The sequence below is a fragment of the Anomaloglossus baeobatrachus genome, chromosome 2, assembly GCF_048569485.1.
Source record: "Anomaloglossus baeobatrachus isolate aAnoBae1 chromosome 2, aAnoBae1.hap1, whole genome shotgun sequence".
NCBI lineage: Eukaryota > Metazoa > Chordata > Amphibia > Anura > Aromobatidae > Anomaloglossus > Anomaloglossus baeobatrachus.
In genome coordinates this window covers 150,675,229-150,700,193 of record NC_134354.1, presented here as the reverse complement: position 1 = coordinate 150,700,193, position 24,965 = coordinate 150,675,229, and the positions used below count along the sequence as shown (strand labels likewise).

At 48.6% G+C, this 24,965-nt stretch overlaps 1 protein-coding gene across 1 annotated transcript in view; it reads right to left on the bottom strand.

Annotated features, from left to right (window-relative positions):
- Window positions 1–24,965, bottom strand: part of LOC142287240 (organic solute transporter subunit alpha-like) — a 76,290-nt gene that overhangs the window by 32,642 nt on the left and 18,683 nt on the right. Inside the window, exons 2-5 of the mRNA XM_075333433.1 lie at window positions 12,982–13,133; window positions 11,540–11,613; window positions 3,363–3,521; window positions 1,284–1,395 (exon numbers count right to left, since the gene is read on the bottom strand). Of these exons, the coding sequence (XP_075189548.1) occupies window positions 1,284–1,395; window positions 3,363–3,521; window positions 11,540–11,613; window positions 12,982–13,133 (497 nt within the window). The remainder of the gene's footprint in view (window positions 1–1,283; window positions 1,396–3,362; window positions 3,522–11,539; window positions 11,614–12,981; window positions 13,134–24,965) is intronic.

Genomic DNA, 24,965 nt, shown 5'->3' with positions numbered 1-24,965 from the left:
TCATTTACATATACAAAAAAAAGTGGATTTCTCTGGAATAAGTCATCAAATTGCAGATATCAAGGGATCATTTATTCAACTTTTTATCATCTTCATGCCCATACAGAGGACTTAGTATGTATTATCCTACTTACAGATTCACTTTAAAATCAAACAAATATATGGTAAAAGTGTAGGCTTATGTATAGGGGCCAGTAAGAAATGATATGGAAATCAGAAGAACACCTAAGAGTAAAGGGTGCTTTACACGCAGCGACATCGCTAACGATATATTGTCGGGGTCACGTCGTTAGTGACGCACATCCGGCGCCGTTAGCGACATCGCAGCGTGTGACACCAATTGCTCGTTGACATGTCGTTCATTTCCTTAATATCGTTTCTTCTGCAGGTACGATGTTGTTTGTCGTTCCTGCGGCAGCACACATCACTGTGTGTGACACCGCAGGAACGCTGAACATCTCCTTACCTGTGTCCACCGGCAATGAGGAAGGAAGGAGGTGGGCAGCATGTTCCGGCCACTCATATACGCCCCTCCTCTGCCATTGGACGGCTGCCGTGTGATGTCGCTGTGACGCTGCACGAACCGCCCCCTTAGAAAGGAGGCGGTTCGCCGGCCAGAGTGACGTCGCAGAACAGGTATGTGCATGTGACGCTGCCATAGCGATAATGTTCTCTACGGCAGCGATCACCACATATCGCACCAACGACGGGGGCGGGTGCTATCGCTCGCGACATCGCTAGCAATCCCTAGCGATGTCGCAGCGTGTAAAGCACCCTTAAATATGAAAACTGATATTGCCAAGCAGTTAAAGACAAACAGACCAGTAAGTCAGTAGGACCCATTGCTTCCAACATGTTTTATTGGAAAGCTTTATCTAGGGGCCTTTAGTGGTCAATGTATGTATTGCAGGTGTACATGTTTATCCAGGGGGTTCAATCTGTTTTTCTGAATCTCTGTGATCTAATGTTTGTTTTGATATCAATCTTACACCAGAACACCTTGCAAAATGGGATTTGGGCATATGTGCTGAAGGGTCACTGACTATAATCATGCAGCAGAGTCACCATACGCACTGTAATGCATCATGTTCAGCTGTATACACTTATTGGAAACGGGCACCAAGATGTAGCATGAAAGGGACCTTAGACTGTAAACCAAGGCTACCTTATGTTAACTCTACTTTAAACTAATCTATATTGGACTGCTCAGTCATATTCTTAAATTTATTGAGACCTAAGGAAGAAGGTGAGTGTTTTGTATCCAGTAACAGTACAATACTTACATCACCAATGGCGTATGTTCCATTAGTCCAAAGCACGATTGCCAAAAACATTAATATTGGCCTCAACAAAGCAAACTGAAAGGTTCCCAACTTCAGGATAAATAAAGTACGACTGAAAAAAATGGAAAATAAATCAGAATAATACAATATTTCAATTATTTTCACATTGTTCTGTTTGTTGTATTTTAATTCTTTAATTACTTAGCATAATAGTTAATACTATTATTACCAATTTAATTTTTATTATACAGTAGGGAAAATAACTTGTATTTGCTACATTGCTGATTTTGCAAGTGTTCCCACCTACAAAGAATGGAGAGGTCTGTAATTTTTATTGTAGGCACACTTCAAGAACCCCCCCCCCAAAAAAAAACCATTGTATAAAAAATTAATTTGCATTTTATTGCATGAAATAGGTATTTGATCACCTACCAACCAACAAGAATTCTGGCTTTCACAGACCTGTTATTTTTTCTTTAAGAAGCTCTTCCACTCTGCACTCATTACCTGTATTAGTTGCGCCTTTTTGGACTCGTTAATAAAAGACACCTGTCCACACAATTAATCAATCAATCACATATTGTCATATAGTATGTGAAATGCATGCTTGATGGGGTTGACAATGTTGCAAAATATTCCACTTCTTTGTCTTAAAACTCTCCTGGGTTGTCTTTTGCAGTATGTTTTGGGTCATTATCCATCTGTACTGTGAAGCGCCATCCAATCAACCTTGTTGCATTTGGTTGAATCTGAGCAGATAGTATAGGTCTGTACACTTCAGAATTGATCCGACTGCTTTTGTCTTCAATCACATCATCAATAAACAAAAGTGACCATGTGCCATTGGAAGCCATGTATGCCCGGCCATAACACCGACGGCAACCAAGATTTATAGCGGATGTGCTGTGCTTTGGATCATAGGCCATTTCAAGCCTTTTTCATACTTTCTTCTTCTCATCATTCTGGTACAGATTGATCTTAGTATCTTTCCAAAGACTGTTTTTCCAGAGCTGTGCTGGATTTTTTAGATTTGTTTTCTATCTAATGCGGTCTTTCTATGTTTAAGGTTTTGGTGAACACTTTGCATTTGCTCTTATCAATTCTTATATATGTGGGTAGACCTAGATACTGAAACATCTACTTCCTGGTGAGTGTTCTTCCCTTGGGTGGATTTTGTGAAGGGGACTTTCTTTACCATAGAAAGGATTCTGCAATCATTCACCATTGCTTTCTATCCTGAACGTCCAGGCCTTTTTTAGTTTCCAAGCTCACCAGTGCATTCCTTTTTTTTTTCTTTTTGCAGAATATATCAAACTGTTGATTTGGCCATGCCTAACATTTCTGTTTTCTCTTTGATGGATTTATTCCTTTTTTTCAGCTTAACGATGATCTGTTTCTCTTCCATTGAGAGCTTCTTTAACAACATGTTGTGGTTTCACAGCAACAGCTTCCAAATGGAAATGCCCCACCTGGAATCAGCTCCAGAACTTTTACATGCTTAATTGATTATGGATTAATGAAGGAATAGCCCATGCAGCCCATTAAAGATTTTGAGATATTGTCTAATTACCTTGAGTCTCTTGAAAAAGAGGCAGCTATATATTAAAGAGCCTAAATTCCAACCCTAATTGTGAATACCCACAAATTAAAGTTGAGATTCTGCACTTTAAGCCCATATTGATTATATAACTGTACCTTGAACATATTTTGGTAAACAGCTAAAATGCCAAAACTTGTGTCATTGTCAAATATTTCTGGATTTAACTTTAGATGGTTGGTAGTTTCTGCTGTAAATGTTGGGTTTGGCTAGCATTTATCTATGACGTGTGGCCACCTTTATAACTGTATGGAGATGTTTTAGGTCTCCCTGAGAGGGAAGAGAGGATTTCTGATCCCTATCAGTGTTGTAAAAGAATCATTGGCTACTAGAAAGACTGTCACATAAAAACCATATATCCTATATCATAATAATCAGATAACATATCAGAATGAATGTGTGTACAGCCAACCGAGAAGATTATCTCCTGTGATAACATAGCTGTGGAAGGGTAGGTGTATTGTGACAGCTTGTACACCAACCTGTGAATATTTTTTCTCGGAAAGCACACACAGCAGCAGCACAGTGGTCCGGTGTGAAGCTGAAGCTTTGTGTCAGCATACTTCGCGAGGAATGCTCTGCTACCGCCACTTTCACTCACCAGCATCAGCTGAAATTTGTGTATAAGGACAGACAGAAACCTAATAGAGAGAAGAAAACAGAATATTGTGTCCCATAAGGCAATAATTATTGAAGCAAATATATGTTTAGTATTTCATATCAATTTTATAACAAAGCCACAATATAGAAATGGTGGCTTCATCATAAATGTAAGCTATGTAGAAAAGTGCAAAGATGGGTGACTACTCCTATGGAAGCTGAATAGGCTGAGTTGTAGACTTGAAGGAAACTATTTTAGCATGTATTGTACTGAAAAGCAGTAGAATAAAAAAATCAAAGTGCAGCGAAATGATGGAAAAAAAAACACAATTCCACTATTTTTTGTGTTATATATATATATATATATATATATATATATATATATACTAGTAGGTGGCCCGATTCTGCGCATCGGGTATTCTAGAATTTACGTATTGTGTAGTTAATGTATGATTTCTGTTATATATATATATATATATATATATATATATATGTTGTTGTGTGTAGTTACCAAGTGTTTGTGTAGGGCGCTGTACATGTTCTGGGTGTTGTCTGGGTGTGGCGGGGGGTGTTGTTTGAGTGTTGCGTTGTTTGTAGAGCGCTGTGTGTCTGTAGTGTTGTGTGTGTGTGTTGCGCGGTTTGTGTTGGTGTGGGGTGTGTGTGTGTTTTGGGGGGAGGTATGTTTTGTGCAATGTGTGTGTTGTGCGGTATGTGCGTATATTTGTGTGTGCCGCCGTGTTTGTGTGCTGAGTGTTGTGTGTGTGTGCGGCGTTGTCTGTGTGTGTGGGTGTCTGTGTAGGGCAGTGTTTGGGATTCCCAGTGTGTGTGGTGTGTTATGCAGTGCGTGTGTGGCAGTGTGTGTGTGTGTTTTGGGGGGAGGTGTGTACTCCCAATCGTGCTCCATCCCCCATGCTGCGCACCCCCCATCGTGCTCCATCCCCCATGCTGCGCACCCCCCATCGTGCTCCATCCCCCATGCTGCGCACTCCCCATCGTGCTCCATCCCCCATGCTGCGCACCCCCCATCATGCGCCATCCCCCATGCTGTGCACCCCCCATTGTGCTCCATCCCCCATGCTGCGCACTCCCCATTGTGCTCCATCCCCCATGCTGCACACTCCCCATTGTGCTCCATCCCCCATGCTGCGCACTCCCCATCGTGCTCCATCCCCTATGCTGCGCATTCCCCATCGTGCTCCATTCCCCATGCTGCGCACTCCCAAACGTGCTCCATCCCCCATGCTGCGCACTCCCCATCGTGCTCCATCCCCCATGCTTCGCACTCCCCATCGTGCTCTATCCCCCATGCTGCGCACTCCCAAACGTGCTCCATCCCCCATGCTGCGCACCCCCCATCATGCTCCATCCCCCATGCTGCGCACCCCCCATCGTGCTCCATCCCCCATGCTGCGCACTCCCCATTGTGCTCCATCCCCCATGCTGCGCACTCCCCATCGTGCTCTATCCCCCATGCTGCGCACTCCCCATCGTGCTCTATCCCCCATGCTGCGCACTCCCCATCGTGCTCTATCCCCCATGCTGCGCACTCCCCATCGTGCTCTATCCCCCATGCTGCGCACTCCCCATCGTGCTCTATCCCCCATGCTGCGCACTCCCCATCGTGCTCCATCCCCCATGCTGCGCACTCCCCATCGTGCTCTATCCCCCATGCTGCGCACTCCCAAACATGCTCCAACCCCCATGCTGCGCACCCCCCATCGTGCTCCATCCCCCATGCTGCGCACCCCCCATCGTGCTCCATCCCCCATGCTGCGCACCCCCCATTGTGCTCCATCCCCCATGCTGCGCACTCCCCATCGTGCTCCATCCCCCATGCTGTGCACCCCCCATCGTGCGCCATCCCCCATGCTGCGCACCCCCCATTGTGCTCCATCCCCCATGCTGCGCACTCCCCATTGTGCTCCATCCCCCATGCCGCACACTCCCCATTGTGCTCCATCCCCCATGCTGCGTACTCCCCATCGTGCTCCATCCCCTATGCTGCGCATTCCCCATCGTGCTCCATCCCCCATGCTGCGCACTCCCAAACGTGCTCCATCCCCCATGCTGCGCACTCCCCATCGTGCTCCATCCCCCATGCTTCGCACTCCCCATCGTGCTCTATCCCCCATGCTGCGCACTCCCAAACGTGCTCCATCCCCCATGCTGCGCACCCCCCATCGTGCTCCATCCCCCATGCTGCGCACCCCCCATCGTGCTCCATCCCCCATGCTGTGCACTCCCCATCGTGCTCTATCCCCCATGCTGCGCACTCCCCATCGTGCTCTATCCCCCATGCTGCGCACTCCCCATCGTGCTCTATCCCCCATGCTGCGCACTCCCCATCGTGCTCCATCCCCCATGCTGCGCACTCCCCATCGTGCTCTATCCCCCATGCTGCGCACTCCCAAACATGCTCCATCCCCCATGCTGCGCACTCCCCATCGTGCTCCATCCCCCATGCTGCGCACCCCCCATCGTGCTCCATCCCCCATGCTGCGCACCCCCCATCGTGCTCTATCCCCCATGCTGCGCACTCCCCATCATGCTCCATCCCCCATGCTGCGCACCCCCCATCGTGCGCCATCCCCCATGCTGCGCACCCCCCATTGTGCTCCATCCCCCATGTTGCGCACTCCCCATTGTGCTCCATCCCCCATGCTGCACACTCCCCATTGTGCTCCATCCCCCATGCTGCGCACTCCCCATCGTGCTCCATCCCCTATGCTGCGCATTCCCCATCGTGCTCCATCCTCCATGCTGCGCACTCCCAAACGTGCTCCATCCCCCATGCTGCGCACTCCCCATCGTGCTCCATCCCCCATGCTTCGCACTCCCCATCATGCTCTATCCCCCATGCTGCGCACTCCCAAACGTGCTCCATCCCCCATGCTGCGCACCCCCCATCGTGCTCCATCCCCCATGCTGCGCACCCCCCATCGTGCTCCATCCCCCATGCTGCGCACTCCCCATTGTGCTCCATCCCCCATGCTGCGCACTCCCCATCGTGCTCTATCCCCCATGCTGCGCACTCCCCATCGTGCTCTATCCCCCATGCTGCGCACTCCCCATCGTGCTCTATCCCCCATGCTGCGCACTCCCCATCGTGCTCTATCCCCCATGCTGCGCACTCCCCATCGTGCTCTATCCCCCATGCTGCGCACTCCCCATCGTGCTCCATCCCCCATGCTGCGCACTCCCCATCATGCTCTATCCCCCATGCTGCGCACTCCCAAACATGCTCCATTCCCCATGCTGCGCACCCCTCATCGTACTCCATCCCCCATGCTGCGCACCCCCCATCGTGCTCCATCCCCCATGCTGCGCACCCCCCATCGTGCTCCATCCCCCATGCTGCGCACTCCCCATCATGCTCCATCCCCCATGCTGCGCACCCCCCATCGTGCGCCATCCCCCATGCTGCGCACCCCCCATTGTGCTCCATCCCCCATGTTGCGCACTCCCCATTGTGCTCCATCCCCCATGCTGCACACTCCCCATTGTGCTCCATCCCCCATGCTGCGCACTCCCCATCGTGCTCCATCCCCTATGCTGCGCATTCCCCATCGTGCTCCATCCCCCATGCTGCGCACTCCCAAACGTGCTCCATCCCCCATGCTGCGCATTCCCCATCGTGCTCCATCCCCCATGCTTCGCACTCCCCATCATGCTCTATCCCCCATGCTGCGCACTCCCAAACGTGCTCCATCCCCCATGCTGCGCACCCCCCATCGTGCTCCATCCCCCATGCTGCGCACCCCCCATCGTGCTCCATCCCCCATGCTGCGCACTCCCCATTGTGCTCCATCCCCCATGCTGCGCACTCCCCATCGTGCTCTATCCCCCATGCTGCGCACTCCCCATCGTGCTCTATCCCCCATGCTGCGCACTCCCCATCGTGCTCTATCCCCCATGCTGCGCACTCCCCATCGTGCTCTATCCCCCATGCTGCGCACTCCCCATCGTGCTCTATCCCCCATGCTGCGCACTCCCCATCGTGCTCCATCCCCCATGCTGCGCACTCCCAAACGTGCTCTATCCCCCATGCTGCACACTCCCAAACATGCTCCATTCCCCATGCTGCGCACCCCCCATCGTGCTCCATCCCCCATGCTGCGCACCCCCCATCGTGCTCCATCCCCCATGCTGCGCATTCCCGATCGTGCTCCATCCCCCATGCTGCGCACTCCCCATTGTGCTCTATCCCCCATGCTGCGCACTCCCCATCATGCTCTATCCCCCATGCTGCGCACTCCCCATCGTGCTCCATCCCCCATGCTGCGCACTCCCCATCGTGCTCCATCCCCCATGCTGCGCACCCCCCATCGTGCTCCATCCCCCATGCTGTGAACCCCCCATCGTGCTCCACAGTCACACATCAGACAGTATACACGCACACATCTGATCGCATACACTCACACACACACCCCGCTTCTCCCTGTGCCCACCGGTGGGCGGTCCCAGCAGCTGTGCTGCACGCCGTGCTCCTCTGCCGACACTCACAGATCCGATCGCATACACTCACACACACACACTCACACATCAGAACACACTCACACACATCCGATCGCATACACGCACACACACACTGACGATATCGCACATACGCGCTCACACAATTACAACATCCGGAGATACCACATGCTTCCGGCCATGTGATCCTCCAGCAGGTCCTGGAAGGTCACTGCACGCACAGCATCGCCGCCGAGAAGCAAGCGATATCACGGGATGTTGTGAGTGTGTGGATGCGATCTGATGTGTGTGTGAGGTGTGTGTGAGAGTGAGTGTGATCTGATGTGTGCGTGTGTGTGTGTCTGTTCTTATGTGTGTGCGTGTGTGTGTGTGTGTTCCGCCGCTGCAGGACCTTGATGCGCTCACCTGGGAGCCGGTGTACGCTGGTAACCATGCTAGAATATTACATGGTTACCAGCGTACCCCGCCCCCCGCTTGCACGGGAGCCCACACCAGCGTACGCTGGCGTACGCTGATGTGGGCTCCCGGGGTACAGCACTCACCTGGGAGTCGGTTCGGGGAATGCGTGCGGGGGGCAGGGCCAGAGCGAGCGTGCAATGCGTGAGGGGGGGCGGGGCGTGGCCGAGTTGCCAATGCGTGCAGGGGGCCGGGGCGAGAGGCCAATCCGTGCGAGGGGGCGGAGCCATGGCGAGCCCAGCGGCCAATCCGCTGTTTGTCACCGTAAGGACACAATTTTGGAGCAAGACAGACAGACAGACAGAATAAAGCAATTATATATATAGATATATATATATATGTATAAAAATATATAAAAAAGTGTATATATGTATATATATATATATGTATATATATGTGTATATATATATATATATATATATATATATATATATATATATATATATATGCGCTGTATATATATATATGTATATATATATATATATATTAATTATTATAATTATATATTCACACAGTATATTATTAGTTTAGTTTTTTTTTTTAAAATGGTAAAAAAAATTGTTTGGGTCACCGTTTTGCGTGACCTGTAACTCTTTATTCTATTCTTCTGTCAATAGACATTTGTGAGTTATTGTTTTTGGTCTTTGTGTTATATTTATTATTTTGAGATATTTTTTGCATTTTTCGGGAATTGAGGAACCAAAAATTACTAATTCTGGGGTTTTTGTCTTGTTTTTTTTCAGTTTGGGGTTCATGGTATACAATAAATGTTTACATAATTTCTTAGTTAAAGCAGTTACATGTGCAGCAATATTAAATGTTCTATTTTTTTTTTTACTTTTTATATTTTGCTATTTACCATTGGGGAAAAAATGTAAGTTTTTTCAATATATTTTTTATTATCTTTTACATTTTTAATTGGACTGGTTGAGTGATTTGAATCTGTGACTGTTTCGTACCATAGTGTTATGCTAGCGGGTGTGGACCTGCTGCGCCACAGACTGGGCTTCACCAGAACCTCTGATGGTGTGAAGGGACTGGGTTGTGGGTAGACACCAGGTACTACTCCAGAGCAGTACCCGGTACTTCAGCAGCTGACCCAAAGGTCAGGAACGCAGGTATGGGGGGGCAGGCAAGATGGAGCAGATACTGTAGACAGGCAGGACAGGATCAGATTCAAGGACAGACAGCAGACTGGTGTATGAGCGGAAACTGGCATACTAGGAACCCAATTCCTCAGGCACCTCACTACAGGGGACGGTACCTTAAATGAGTGACTTATTGCCATAGGCTGGGGACATTTTAGAGTGTGCACGCTGCCCATTTCAGAGGCAGGTAGCACGCATGTGTGCACCGCCCCGCGGGCTCGGCTGGCTGCCGAGCCGCTCGGATCCGTGCTCGTACGGTGGGTGGCTCGAGCTCCTCACGGACCCGGGGGTCACGTCGCTCTGCAAGGGGGTTGGCGCTACATGCAGGGACTTCGGTGGGGAGTTCCACGGTTGGGGCCGCGGTGGTTTGTAAGGGATATAAGTTCATGACTCCACCCACGGGTTGTGGTGAATGGATGGACACCACCGCTGTCGTTGACTAGGCCTCCCGGGAACGGTGTTGCGCAGCCTGGTGTTGACCCCTCTGTGGGTAGGGGAGTGATGGTCCCGGGGGCCCGAGGGAAGTTCTGAGGAGTGGGGATGGGTGCGTGCTGGGTGCTGGTGCGGTGCGGCGTGATGTGCGGACCGAAGGCACTGTTGTTCTCACTATGACACAACACACTGGAGTCTCTGGTAAACCAAACGGGATGATGAACGGCGCCCGCAGCCGGCTGCAGCTTCTCCCTTAACAGGTTGGTGGTTTCCGCCTTTCTCCTGCACTTCCTTATGAGAATGTTTTGACTCCTATGCCTAAGCAACGGTAGTCCACTCCCCGGCTTGCTGGGTGTCGGGAGAGCCCTCTTTGCCCGCAGACGCTGGCCCCTTGGGTCTCTATGCCTTGGCGGTGGCTTTACCCTAATGGTTGGGCTGTTGTCTTCAGTTGGGTCTTGTGTGGGAAAGGTCCTAAAGTCCAGTCCTTAATCAGTTGATTCGACTCAGCCCTGTGGATTCTGGGCTTTGTACTGGGTCTGAGTACCCCTCCTGGTGCTCCGGTTTCCAGTCGGTTCCCCGGTTCGGTACCGGCGGGCCACCGCCCGACCCCGGTCCCTACGGTTCCACCGGCTGTAATCCCAGCCCCTGCAGGCGGCCACCACCGTCTGCTTCCTTTCCAGAGGTGACTGGGCTCCAACCCAGCCACCTGAGTAGACTATCGGCAGGCCTGGTCACAGGTCTGCCCTTGAACTTGACTTCTCTCCTCCACTGTCAAACTACTCTCTCCAACTACTCTCAAGAACTCCACTGCTTTTTCCCGCCTCCAGGCCTGTGAACTCCTTGGTGGGTGGAGCCAACCACCTGGCTCCACCCCCCTGGTGTGGACATCAAACCTGGAGGGTGGTGACAAGGTTTTGAAGTTTGGCTGCTGTCACCTTTTTAGGGAGGGGGTGTGTGTGCATGGGACTACCTGGGACGACCTGACTAGTCCAGGGCGTCACATGTGCATGCACTAAGAATGTTGCCAGGAGACCTGTGTGACGTGCACAATCCCTGGTGCCTGGAAGCCGGAGAAGGAGTAGGAGTCAGAGGTGGAGGAGACACAGATGTCCAGCTGCGAAGGTGAATACGTCGGTGTCCCTGCCTAAAGAAGGAAGCAGGACAGTGCAGGAATGCCGGCGTTACACATAGTATTGCAGTGTATTGTAAAAATGACAATATCCTATGAAGACTAGCATAAGATAGGGTTTTAAAGGAGATCTGACATAGAAGACATGGGGGCTCTGAAGGTCCCAGCTGTCATGGCAACTGATTGGCACCTCGAGATCACAGAAGGGACAGATGCCATTTTGAAACCAGTTAAATGACATTGTTACACTTGACAGTGGCATTCAAGAGCTCAAATGGATATGGTTGGAGCTACCCAGAACCAATATATCAGATAATGTTGAGTGCTTGCTAGAAAACAGCTGGCACTCTCGCTTCAAGGAGCAGACTCAGTTCCTGAGGGGTTAATTATTCATATATGTAATACATTTTCTAATACTTACACGGAGGCAGTAAAATCTGTAAACATTGTACTCCTGGGAATCCACATTCCAACACAGCACGTTATTGCAATTACCTGTAATGGAAGAGCCTGTTAGTAAAATGTATGTATTTATGTTTATTAGTTAATACTGATTTCATTAATACATATTGTCATGTAAATTACAATAGTATATAACCACTTCTGCATTTCTTATTAAATTACAATGCTGTATCATCTTTTCCTATAACTTGTTATTCCTCTGTTATTCCTCCTGGAAATGGATGCCTAAACTGATGCCTGAGTGTTACCATTCCTCTTGCCAACCATAGCATCTTCCTGCCATTCTGACATTTATACATTGTTTATATCCTTGTCTAGCTAGCAGATATTATAACATGGTTATGATGGGACCAGACTCGCCTTAGATGTCTCTGTGGCTCTGCACTTACGCCATTCTTGAGCTGCCCATCTGATCACCAGTGATTTCACAAGACAGAAGAAATACATTATAACATCTACATACATTTTTTAATATATTCATTTTAAAGCAAAAAAGTTTTATCTAGTATAAGTTCACATTTCAATGGTGCCCATAGCACCTTCCTATAGGTAGCATGTTATATTGATAAATATAGTTTTGTTGGGAACATTTAGTATGACTTATACTTAAAGGAATTGTCCACTACTAGGACAACCTTCCTGATTCCACATGTTTGCCCTAGGTGAAATAATAAAGCCTATACCCACACCACATATTGGCACCATTCCAGCGATGTCCGGGCTCACATGACATTGTGACGCCACACGAGCCCCACATCCAATCAGCACCAGCTTTCATCTCCCCGCCCTCAGATCAAACGAGTTAATCAACAGGAAGTGAGCGCTGCGGCTGTGCTCACTTCCTGTTGATTGCCCATTTGGTATAAAGGCGGGGAGACAGAAGCCAGTGCTGATTGGATGTGGGGGCTCAAGAGACTGCACAACGTCATGTGAACCCCAGACCTGCGAGCCGCGGCACCGCTGGAACATCGCCAGTACAGGAGGTGAGTATAGACTTTAATATTTTACCTGGGGGAAACATGTGGAATCAGAAGGGGTTGTCCTAGTAGTGGACAATCCCTTTAAGAGACCATTGGGCAGTGTTAATGATTGATAAATATCTATTTATGCACAACATTCAGGGAAGGCTATAAATTAATCAATATGACCGCCCACTGGACTCCTAAGGAGAGAAAAGGTGTGGCTTAAAATAAATATAGCACAGGTAATATTGAATATTTCCCTCTGCTCAGCTCCTCCAGCTCTATACTATGCTGCCTGCAGATCAGACACCATGTATATGATATATTCCCGTAAATACTGATTATATGTAAAGACCGCTATTTCTTGGGGTTTATAATTTCCCATTTTACTTCAGAATGATAATGTACTGTTAATAGCCTTGATTGTACAAGTACGTACCGGTGCAGCAGAATTTATCCAGATAAGTATTGCCTTAATGGAGCCGGACATTTTGGTGTACATATAGTATGCTTCTTCTAAGAATACCAGCAAAGTGACTACCGTCATAAATGTTAACATAGCAAACAACAGCATTGCCGTCACATCCATCTCTGGAGAAACAAATAATATAATGGATAGTCAGCACAAAGGTAAAATGATACAAATGGTTTCCAAACTGCACCGTCAGACATTTTACTAGCTAGAACATGATTGCACATTTACACTTATGAGCTGAGGAGGGGTCATTCACCCTGTCATCATTTTATTACCTTGTAAGAATTTGTTACTGTAACATTTTGTAGACTTCATAACTTTATAGGCATATTCATACCTGACTGGTACATTTTATAGAACTTCAATAAAGAGCTATCAAATGGCTTTTATGAGAATGAACCAAATAAAATGTGTATGTGCCAGAGAGGCTGCGGGCCTTGGAAACGATGTGAGGCCTTGTGGTTATGAGAAGCCTAAGGGGCACTTTGCACACAACGACATCGCAAGCCGATGCTTGCGATGCCGAGTGCGATAGTCCCCGCCCCGTCGCAGCTGCGATATCTAGTGATAGCTGCCGTAGCAAACATTATCGCTACGCAAGCTTCACATGCACTCACACTGTCCTGCAACGTCGCTCTGGCCGGCGATCCGCCTCCTCCCTAAGGGGGCGGGTCGTGCGGCGTCACAGCGACGTCACACGGCAGGCAATTGAAGCGGAGGGGCGGAGATGAGCGGGACATAAACATCCCGCCCACCTCCGTCCTCATTGCAGCCGGGACGCAAGTAGGAGATGTTCCTCGCTCCTGCGGCTTCACACACAGCGATGTGTGCTGCTGCAGGAACGAGGAACAACATCGCAACATCGGTCATTTCCAAATTATGGAAATGACCGACGCTACACCGATCACCCGATTGTGACGTTTTTGCGATCGGTGATCAATGTATTTAGGCTTTACATGCTGCGACATCGCCAGATGTGCGTCACTTTCAATTTTACCCCAACGAGATCGCAGGTGCGATGTCGCAGCGTGCAAAGTGCCCCTTAGACAGTCATTGTAACATTAGCAAAGAATGGATGGAATGGAAAGGATTACCTTCCCTTCCTGTCCTGGAATTGTGGATTTTTGGGTAGTTTTTTCTAAAATGGTCAAATTAAGCACCTGTAGTGATAACATGGCAAAATAGCAAATCATTTTTTTTTAAAAAAAAATAATACGGAAGTTTTAAAGAGGTTTTGTACTTTCATTTTTTTTAGTCCATGTTCTGTAAAAAAAAAATCTGCCTTACCTACCTCCTGACGCTCCAGCACTGCATCTTTGCCACTTTCCCAGTATTTGTTGACAAGGCTGCAGTGGTGATGCCACCGCTGGTGGAGGAATGCAGTACTGGAGCAGTAGTGAGTAAGAAAGGCTGACTCTGTTATTTTTTAAAACAGCATGTCTGTAGATTAAAAAAAACATGAAAGTTAACAAATCTTTTAATACTGCAAGTGGTGTATCAGTATCTTTCCATAAGCCATGCATATTGATGATGACGACATAGGCTCAAGATGATACCAGGTTGTTCCTTGACCTTATAAGTTTTTTAAACACAAATTTAGCAAAGTGTTGCATTTGGTGTGACTCTAAAACCCTACCAAAATCTAGATTAATTCAATATTTGGTGTGATATATTTTGTGTGATCGCCCTTTACTTTAAAAACAACATCATTTCTTCTAGATACATGTCACGCTGTTGGGTGTGGACCCACTGCACAACGGGCTTACCCTTGAGGGGTGTAGTTAAGGGACTACATTGTCTTTACTAGAGCCCCTGATGGTGAGGATAGCCTGGGTTGCAGGTAGTCGCCAGGTACCATTCCAGATCAGTGCCTGGATCTGCAAAAGGTGACCAGAGCGTCAAGTCTGCAGGAGCAAAGTACAGGAGCGTGAGACAGAGGCATAGTTAGATGGTCCAAGGTCAGGCCCGGCAACACAGGATGGGAATACAAAGCTGAGGTCAGAAGTAGAGATTGGACAGAATGGGTAAACAGACTGGGTCAAGCACAGGAGAATCAACACAAGTATACTCGTGAACAGGAGCAAACGAGCAACTAGGAACCAATGTTTAGGCCAGGAATGGACGGTGGAGTCACTTGATATATCACCTGCTAGCAGGTGATAGGCTGAGGAAGCAAATCTCTGCAGGGTAGGGTGGATACAAAATCTAGCAGAGTTTGGCCACCCTCTATGACTCCGAAACAGCAAAGGCAACTCGGAGTGATGGTCATTTACTGGGTGTTGCAGAGTGAGACACACAGTAAACACAGCAGAGCTTAAATAGTGTTTTGAGTCAAGACGTGAAAGTACCCCCTCCCGTTATGTCCCCTGCCTTTTTTGCCAGGCTGTCGAAACCCCTTAAAAACCTTAAAAATAGTAAGGGCGCAGGTGACTGCAATATGCTTCTCAGGAATAGAGGTAGAGGCAGGAGTATCTCTCTTCTTGTCTATATTGGACATCACTCGGGACATGGCTAAGTTCTCTTGGAGTTACTTCTACATGGCACAGGTCTCTGACAGAGATAGGAGACATACCCGGTCCCGAGGTGGCGAGAGTCAGGCAGAAGATCAATGGAACAACTGTAAGGCCCATGAGAATGCGAAACCTCAGCACCCTTTTCCCAGATGACATCTTCGAAGACACAAAAGGCTGAATTTTGTGCACAACCCTGGCGATGCAGATGGTAGCCAACATGGGACCAAATCAAGCACCTGGATCATTTCTCTAACCAACCCTGAGGGCTGGGGTTCTCCAGGCCTTACTGGACACTGATGGACATAATGTCCTTTGCCTCCACAGCACAGGCACACGTTCTCTCTATACCTTTACTATCACTCTTGTACGTAAAGTTGGACCTGCCCAACTTGCATTGGCTCAATATCAAGAGTAGAGATGAGCGAACCGGTCCCGGTTCGGCTCGAGGCGGTTCGCCGAACGGGGGTCTGGCTCGAGTTCGGCTCGTCGAACGTTCGACGAACCGAACTCGAGCCCATAGGAAACAATGGCAGGCAATCACAAACACAGTAAAACACCTAGAAAACACCCTCAAAGGTGTCCAAAAGGTGACAAACAACTCACAACACAACACAAACACATGGGAAAGTGACAAGGACATGTACTCATGCGAAAACAAAACAGCTGGACAAGGAAAAAGAGGAGGACACACAGATATAGGCATGGCACGCCCTTCTAAAGTCATGTAAAACACCGCAAGGTGACTCCAAGCGGAGTCTCCCCTTTTTTCCAAAAATTGGGCCCCACACACACCCACCCATTCAGTGGCAGCAGTTGTGCCCCAGTTGTACACTTCACAGCTAGATTTGCATCAAGCACATTCAAAAATACGCCATTCTTATCCGTCCCCAGGATGACACCGGGGTAGGTAGCAAAGTCTTTCCTGATCCCAGCTCTGTTCATCTTGGCTTCTTTTAAAAACACAGCAAGCAAGGGTTACTCCAAGCGGAGTCTCCCTTTTTTCCAAAAATTGGGCCACACAGACACCCACCCCATCAGTGGCAGCACTTGGGCCCTAGTTGCAAACAGGATGTTTTGATTTGCATCAAGCACATTCAAAAATACGCTATTCTTAGCCGTCCCCAGGATGACACTGGGGTAGGTAGCAAAGTCTTTGCTGACCCATGACTTGTTCATCTTGGCTTCTTTTAAAAACAATGTAAGCAAGGGTTACTCCAAGCGGAGTCTCCCCTTTTTTCCAAAAATTGGGCCCCACACACACCCACCCATTCAGTGGCAGCAGTTGTGCCCCAGTTGTACACTTCACAGCTAGATTTGCATCAAGCACATTCAAAAATACGCCATTCTTATCCGTCCCCAGGATGACACCGGGGTAGGTAGCAAAGTCTTTCCTGATCCCAGCTCTGTTCATCTTGGCTTCTTTTAAAAACACAGCAAGCAAGGGTTACTCCAAGCGGAGTCTCCCTTTTTTCCAAAAATTGGGCCACACAGACACCCACCCCATCAGTGGCAGCACTTGGGCCCTAGTTGCAAACAGGATGTTTTGATTTGCATCAAGCACATTCCAAAATACGCTATTCTTAGCCGTCCCCAGGATGACACTGGGGTAGGTAGCAAAGTCTTTGCTGACCCATGACTTGTTCATCTTGGCTTCTTTTAAAAACAATGTAAGCAAGGGTTACTCCAAGCGGAGTCTCCCCTTTTTTCCAAAAATTGGGCCCCACACACACCCACCCATTCAGTGGCAGCAGTTGTGCCCCAGTTGTACACTTCACAGCTAGATTTGCATCAAGCACATTCAAAAATACGCCATTCTTATCCGTCCCCAGGATGACACCGGGGTAGGTAGCAAAGTCTTTCCTGATCCCAGCTCTGTTCATCTTGGCTTCTTTTAAAAACACAGCAAGCAAGGGTTACTCCAAGCGGAGTCTCCCTTTTTTCCAAAAATTGGGCCACACAGACACCCACCCCATCAGTGGCAGCACTTGGGCCCTAGTTGCAAACAGGATGTTTTGATTTGCATCAAGCACATTCAAAAATACGCTATTCTTAGCCGTCCCCAGGATGACACTGGGGTAGGTAGCAAAGTCTTTGCTGACCCATGACTTGTTCATCTTGGCTTCTTTTAAAAACAATGTAAGCAAGGGTTACTCCAAGCGGAGTCTCCCCTTTTTTCCAAAAATTGGGCCCCACACACACCCACCCATTCAGTGGCAGCAGTTGTGCCCCAGTTGTACACTTCACAGCTAGATTTGCATCAAGCACATTCAAAAATACGCCATTCTTATCCGTCCCCAGGATGACACCGGGGTAGGTAGCAAAGTCTTTCCTGATCCCAGCTCTGTTCATCTTGGCTTCTTTTAAAAACACAGCAAGCAAGGGTTACTCCAAGCGGAGTCTCCCTTTTTTCCAAAAATTGGGCCACACAGACACCCACCCCATCAGTGGCAGCACTTGGGCCCTAGTTGCAAACAGGATGTTTTGATTTGCATCAAGCACATTCAAAAATACGCTATTCTTAGCCGTCCCCAGGATGACACCGGGGTAGGTAGCAAAGTCTTTCCTGATCCCAGCTCTGTTCATCTTGGCTTCTTTTAAAAACACAGCAAGCAAGGGTTACTCCAAGCGGAGTCTCCCTTTTTTCCAAAAATTGGGCCACACAGACACCCACCCCATCAGTGGCAGCACTTGGGCCCTAGTTGCAAACAGGATGTTTTGATTTGCATCAAGCACATTCAAAAATACGCTATTCTTAGCCGTCCCCAGGATGACACTGGGGTAGGTAGCAAAGTCTTTGCTGACCCATGACTTGTTCATCTTGGCTTCTTTTAAAAACAATGTAAGCAAGGGTTACTCCAAGCGGAGTCTCCCCTTTTTTCCAAAAATTGGGCCCCACACACACCCACCCATTCAGTGGCAGCAGTTGTGCCCCAGTTGTACACTTCACAGCTAGATTTGCATCAAGCACATTCAAAAATACGCCATTCTTATCCGTCCCCAGGATGACACCGGGGTAGGTAGCAAAGTCTTTCCTGATCCCAGCTCTGTTCATCTTGGCTTCTTTTAAAAACACAGCAAGCAAGGGTTACTCCAAGCGGAGTCTCCCTTTTTTCCAAAAATTGGGCCACACAGACACCCACCCCATCAGTGGCAGCACTTGGGCCCTAGTTGCAAACAGGATGTTTTGATTTGCATCAAGCACATTCCAAAATACGCTATTCTTAGCCGTCCCCAGGATGACACTGGGGTAGGTAGCAAAGTCTTTGCTGACCCATGACTTGTTCATCTTGGCTTCTTTTAAAAACAATGTAAGCAAGGGTTACTCCAAGCGGAGTCTCCCCTTTTTTCCAAAAATTGGGCCCCACACACACCCACCCATTCAGTGGCAGCAGTTGTGCCCCAGTTGTACACTTCACAGCTAGATTTGCATCAAGCACATTCAAAAATACGCCATTCTTATCCGTCCCCAGGATGACACCGGGGTAGGTAGCAAAGTCTTTCCTGATCCCAGCTCTGTTCATCTTGGCTTCTTTTAAAAACACAGCAAGCAAGGGTTACTCCAAGCGGAGTCTCCCTTTTTTCCAAAAATTGGGCCACACAGACACCCACCCCATCAGTGGCAGCACTTGGGCCCTAGTTGCAAACAGGATGTTTTGATTTGCATCAAGCACATTCAAAAATACGCTATTCTTAGCCGTCCCCAGGATGACACTGGGGTAGGTAGCAAAGTCTTTGCTGACCCATGACTTGTTCATCTTGGCTTCTTTTAAAAACAATGTAAGCAAGGGTTACTCCAAGCGGAGTCTCCCCTTTTTTTCCAAAAATTGGGCCCCACACACACCCACCCATTCAGTGGCAGCAGTTGTGCCCCAGTTGTACACTTCACAGCTAGATTTGCATCAAGCACATTCAAAAATACGCCATTCTTATCCGTCCCCAGGATGACACCGGGGTAGGTAGCAAAGTCTTTCCTGATCCCAGCTCTGTTCATCTTGGCTTCTTTTAAAAACACAGCAAGCAAGGGTTACTCCAAGCGGAGTCTCCCTTTTTTCCAAAAATTGGGCCACACAGACACCCACCCCATCAGTGGCAGCACTTGGGCCCTAGTTGCAAACAGGATGTTTTGATTTGCATCAAGCACATTCCAAATCCACAAGCATTTACTCTCCCCAGGATGACACAGGGGTAGTAAATTCCTTCTGGATCCATGACTTGTTCATTTTGATGAACGTCAGTCTGTCCACATTGTCACTGGACAGACGCGTGCGCTTATCTGTCAGCACACACCCAGCAGCACTGAATACACGTTCAGAGACAACGCTGGCAGCTGGACACGACAAAATCTCCAAGGCGTAACTGGAGAGCTCTGGCCATTTTTCTATGTTTGAAGCCCAAAAGGAGCAAGGCTCCAGTTGCACAGTCATGGCATCGATGTTCATTTGGAGATACTCCTGTATCATCCTCTCCAGCCGTTGAGTATGTGTCAGACTTGTTGTCTCTGGTGGCCTTGCAAAAGAGGGTCTAAAAAAATTATGAAAAGATTCCATAAAATTGCTGTTACCGGCACCAGAAAAGGTCCTACTGGTACGGGTAGACTGTTGAAGATGACGAGACCGTCCCATGTTTGTCAAGTTACAACTGGGAGATTCACTCCCTGCACCTGCACGGTTGTTTGGTGGAAAAGCCGAGCTAAGATCTAGTAACAGCTTCTGCTGATACTCCTGCATACGTGCGTCCCTTTCTATGGCTGGAATTATGTCACAAAATTTGGACTTGTACCGGGGATCTAATAGTGTGGCAATCCAGTAGTCATCATCACTTCTAATTTTGACAATACGACTGTCATGTTGGAGGTAGTGCAACAAAAAGGCACTCATGTGTCTTGCGCAGCCATGCGGACCAAGTCCATGCTGTGTTTGTGGCATAGAGGTGCTACCCGTTCTTTCTTCCTCTGACATCTGACCCCAACCTCTTTCAACTGAAATTTGACCAAGGTCTCCCTCATCCGCTGAGTCTTCCATGTCCATGGACAGTTCGTCCTCCATTTCTTCATGTTCTCCTGCACCTTGCTCAACATTTCGCCTGCTACTATGCGCCCTTGTCGATCCCTGTCCCCCATGGTCCCATGCCTGCTGCGTTGGTGATGATGAACGTCTGGACCTTCGTGATGTTGTTGTCCCTTGCGCATATGAATCCTCCTGTAGTTCCTCCCCTTCATGTTGTCCCACCCCCTGACTCCGAATAGTGTTTAGCGTGTGCTCCAGCATGTAAATGACTGGAATCGTCATGCTGATAATGGCATTGTCAGAGCTAAACATATTCGTCGCCATGTCGAAACTGTGCAGAAGGGTGCATAGGTCCTTGATCTGAGACCACTCCATCAGGGTGATCTGCCCCACCTCTGCATCTCGTTGGCCCAGGCTATACGTCATGACGTATTGCACCAGGGCTCTGCGGTGCTGCCACAGTCGCTGTAACATGTGGAGAGTTGAATTCCAGCGTGTCGCCACATCGCATTTCAGGCGATGAACCGGCAGGCCGAAAGACTTCTGGAGCGATGCAAGTCGCTCTGCTGCGGCGCTTGAACGGCGGAAGTGAGCTGACAGTTTTCGTGCCCTGTTCAGAAGGCCATCTAGGCCGGGATAGTGTGTTAAAAATTGCTGCACGACAAGGTTCAACACGTGAGCCATACAAGGTACGTGTGTCACCTTGCCCAGGCGAAGTGCCGCACCCAGGTTTGCAGCATTGTCGCACACGGCCTTACCAGGCTGCAGTTTGAGTGGAGACAACCATTTATTAAACTCGGACCGCAAAGCTGACCACAACTCCTCAGCTGTGTGACTCTTATTACCAAGACATGTCAAGCTAAAGACCGCCTGATGCCGTTGCGCTCTGCTGCCAGCATAGTAATGAGGGGTGCGTGATTCCTTCTGCGCAGTGAGAACGCTGGTGGCCTGACCAGGCAGGCTTGGGGCGGAGGTGGAGGACCCAGATGAGGTGGAGGATGCAGAAGCAGTGGCGGAACTTGGACAGACAGAGGATTGACACACAAGTCGTGGGGACGGCAAGACTTGTGCAGCAGACCCTTCACCATCTATCACCATAGTTACCCAGTGCCCAGTCAGCGACATGTAACGTCCCTGTCCATGCTTACTGGTCCAAGTATCGGTGGTGAAATGCACCCGTTCACACACAGAGTTTCTCAAGGAAGCGGTGATGTTGTGTGCGACATGCTGGTGTAGCGCGGGCACACCTTTCTTAGAGAAGTAGTGGCGACTAGGCATCTGGTACTGGGGCACAGCGACAGACATAAGGTCTCTAAAATCCTGTGTGTCCACTAGGCGGAAAGGCAGCATTTCGGTAGCCAACAGCTTACAGAGGGATAGAGTCAACCTCTTAGCTTTGTCATGGGTCGGAGGAAGTGGCCTTTTATTTGACCACATCTGAGGGACAGAGATCTGGCTGCTGTGTGTAGACGGTGTTGAGTAGGGTGTCCCTTGAAAAATGCAGGTTTGTGAGGAAAGTGCAGGCGGAGACATGATGTTGCCTTCATCCAACGTTGGTGCTATCGATGTCTGAGAGAGCTGTACACACTCACTTGTTTCCCCTTCCAAACCAACTGACGACCTTACAAGCAAACTGCCTGTTGCGGTTACAGTGGTGGAAGTTTTGCGTGGAAAAACAGGTGTGGCAGCTGTCCCCACAGTCCTAGAAGATGAAGAGCGCGCGGATGCAGTGGAAGGGGCGGGCGGTGGATGGTTCGCTCCACTAGGCCGCATTGCAGCACGGTGAGCTTCCCACCGGGACTTATGATATTTAGTCATGTGACGATTCATGGAAGAAGTTGTCAAACTGCTGAGGTTTTGACCTCTACTAACAGAATCATGACAAATGTTACATATCACATGAGTTGGGCGATCTTTTTCGATGTGAAAAAAGGACCAGGCTAGGCAAGGCTTAGAGGCCATGCGACCTGTTGATCCACCCCGAATAATGCTCATAGGCAGAGTGGTGGCTGAGGATGCAGTTGTAGACGTGCTACCAGTGCTCCGACTCTGTCCAGGAAGGCGCAAGGTAACTTCGTCGTCGGTTGCATCCTCCTCCACCGCCTCTGTTGACCTCCTCGAGTGCCTGACTGGGGGTTGACAGTAGGTGGGATCTAGAACGTCATCATCAATTGTTGTGTTTGCACTCCCCTCCCCCTCAGACCGAGCCTCTTCTTGCCCTGACCGAATATTTAAGTTGTCATCCCAATCGGGTATCTGCGTCTCATCTTCATCAGTATGTTCCTCATTGTCTATAACCACAGGTGTTACAGTTTGTGACAAAGGGTCAACATTATGCTCAGAAACTTGGTCCTCACGGCCTGAATCTGAGTCACAAAGGTTCTGGGCATCACTGCAGACCATTTCCTGTTCTGTACTCACTGTAGCTTGGGAGCAGACCTCTGATTCCCAGGCTATAGTGTGACTGAACAGCTCTGCAGACTCAGCCATCTCAGTTCCACCATACTGTGCAGGGCTGATGGAGACTTCAGAGCTGGGAGAAAGCAAGTTTGATTGGGATGACAACTCAGAGGACTGGTGTTTTTTGGATGCGGTACTTGAAGTGGCAGAGAGGGCACTTGTTGGACCACTTGAGATCCATTCAAGCATTTTCCTTTTTTGCCCATCATCTACCTTTGTTCCTGTTGTTCGTGTCCGTAACAAAGGGAGCACATCGGATTGTCCACGGTAAGTAGTAGACATCTTACTTTTGCTGGTAGATGGTCTATCTTCAGCAGATGATAATGGAGCTTTGCCACCTTCCCCACGGACAAAACCTTTTTTGCCTTTTCCACCACGCCTCTTCCCCTTTCCACCAGCATCTGTCATTTTGCCACTCATGTTGATTGCGACAAGATTGTGGACTGAAAATGTGGTAGTAAAAATTGAGAGGTGGTGAAGATTGCAGTGGTGGTCTAGCTTTATTAACAGCAGAATAATAAAGAATAAATATCCCTGACAATGCAACTTAGTTATAATTAGTTGGAGTGTGCAACGCAGGCAGACGTGCTGCAAATGTCTTTGCACTAGTGGGACTATAGCAAAGTCCAATAGCCACGTATAGGATGCCACTAGGTACACTGAGTGTTTGCTAGTATAATGGCTTGGTTAGAATGAGTTGTAGTGTGCAACGCAGGCAGACGCGCTCTGCAAATGTCTTTGCACTAGTGGGACTATAGCAAAGTCCAATAGCCACGTATAGGATGCCACTAGGTACACTGAGTGTTTGCTAGTATAATGGCTTGGTTAGAATGAGTTGTAGTGTGCAACGCAGGCAGACGCGCTCTGCAAATGTCTTTGCACTAGTGGGACTATAGCAAAGTCCAATAGCCACGTATAGGATGCCACTAGGTACACTGAGTGTTTGCTAGTATAATGGCTTGGTTAGAATGAGTTGTAGTGTGCAACGCAGGCAGACGCGCTCTGCAAATGTCTTTGCACTAGTGGGACTATAGCAAAGTCCAATAGCCACGTATAGGATGCCACTAGGTACACTGAGTGTTTGCTAGTATAATGGCTTGGTTAGAATGAGTTGTAGTGTGCAACGCAGGCAGACGCGCTCTGCAAATGTCTTTGCACTAGTGGGACTATAGCAAAGTCCAATAGCCACGTATAGGATGCCACTAGGTACACTGAGTGTTTGCTAGTATAATGGCTTGGTTAGAATGAGTTGTAGTGTGCAACGCAGGCAGACGCGCTCTGCAAATGTCTTTGCACTAGTGGGACTATAGCAAAGTCCAATAGCCACGTATAGGATGCCACTAGGTACACTGAGTGTTTGCTAGTATAATGGCTTGGTTAGAATGAGTTGTAGTGTGCAACGCAGGCAGACGCGCTCTGCAAATGTCTTTGCACTACTGGGACTATAGCAAAGTCCAATAGCCACGTATAGGATGCCACTAGGTACACTGAGTGTTTGCTAGTATAATGGCTTGGTTAGAATGAGTTGTAGTGTGCAACGCAGGCAGACGCGCTCTGCAAATGTCTTTGCACTAGTGGGACTATAGCAAAGTCCAATAGCCACGTATAGGATGCCACTAGGTACACTGAGTGTTTGCTAGTATAATGGCTTGGTTAGAATGAGTTGTAGTGTGCAACGCAGGCAGACGCGCTCTGCAAATGTCTTTGCACTAGTGGGACTATAGCAAAGTCCAATAGCCACGTATAGGATGCCACTAGGTACACTGAGTGTTTGCTAGTATAATGGCTTGGTTAGAATGAGTTGTAGTGTGCAACGCAGGCAGACGCGCTCTGCAAATGTCTTTGCACTAGTGGGACTATAGCAAAGTCCAATAGCCACGTATAGGATGCCACTAGGTACACTGAGTGTTTGCTAGTATAATGGCTTGGTTAGAATGAGTTGTAGTGTGCAACGCAGGCAGACGCGCTC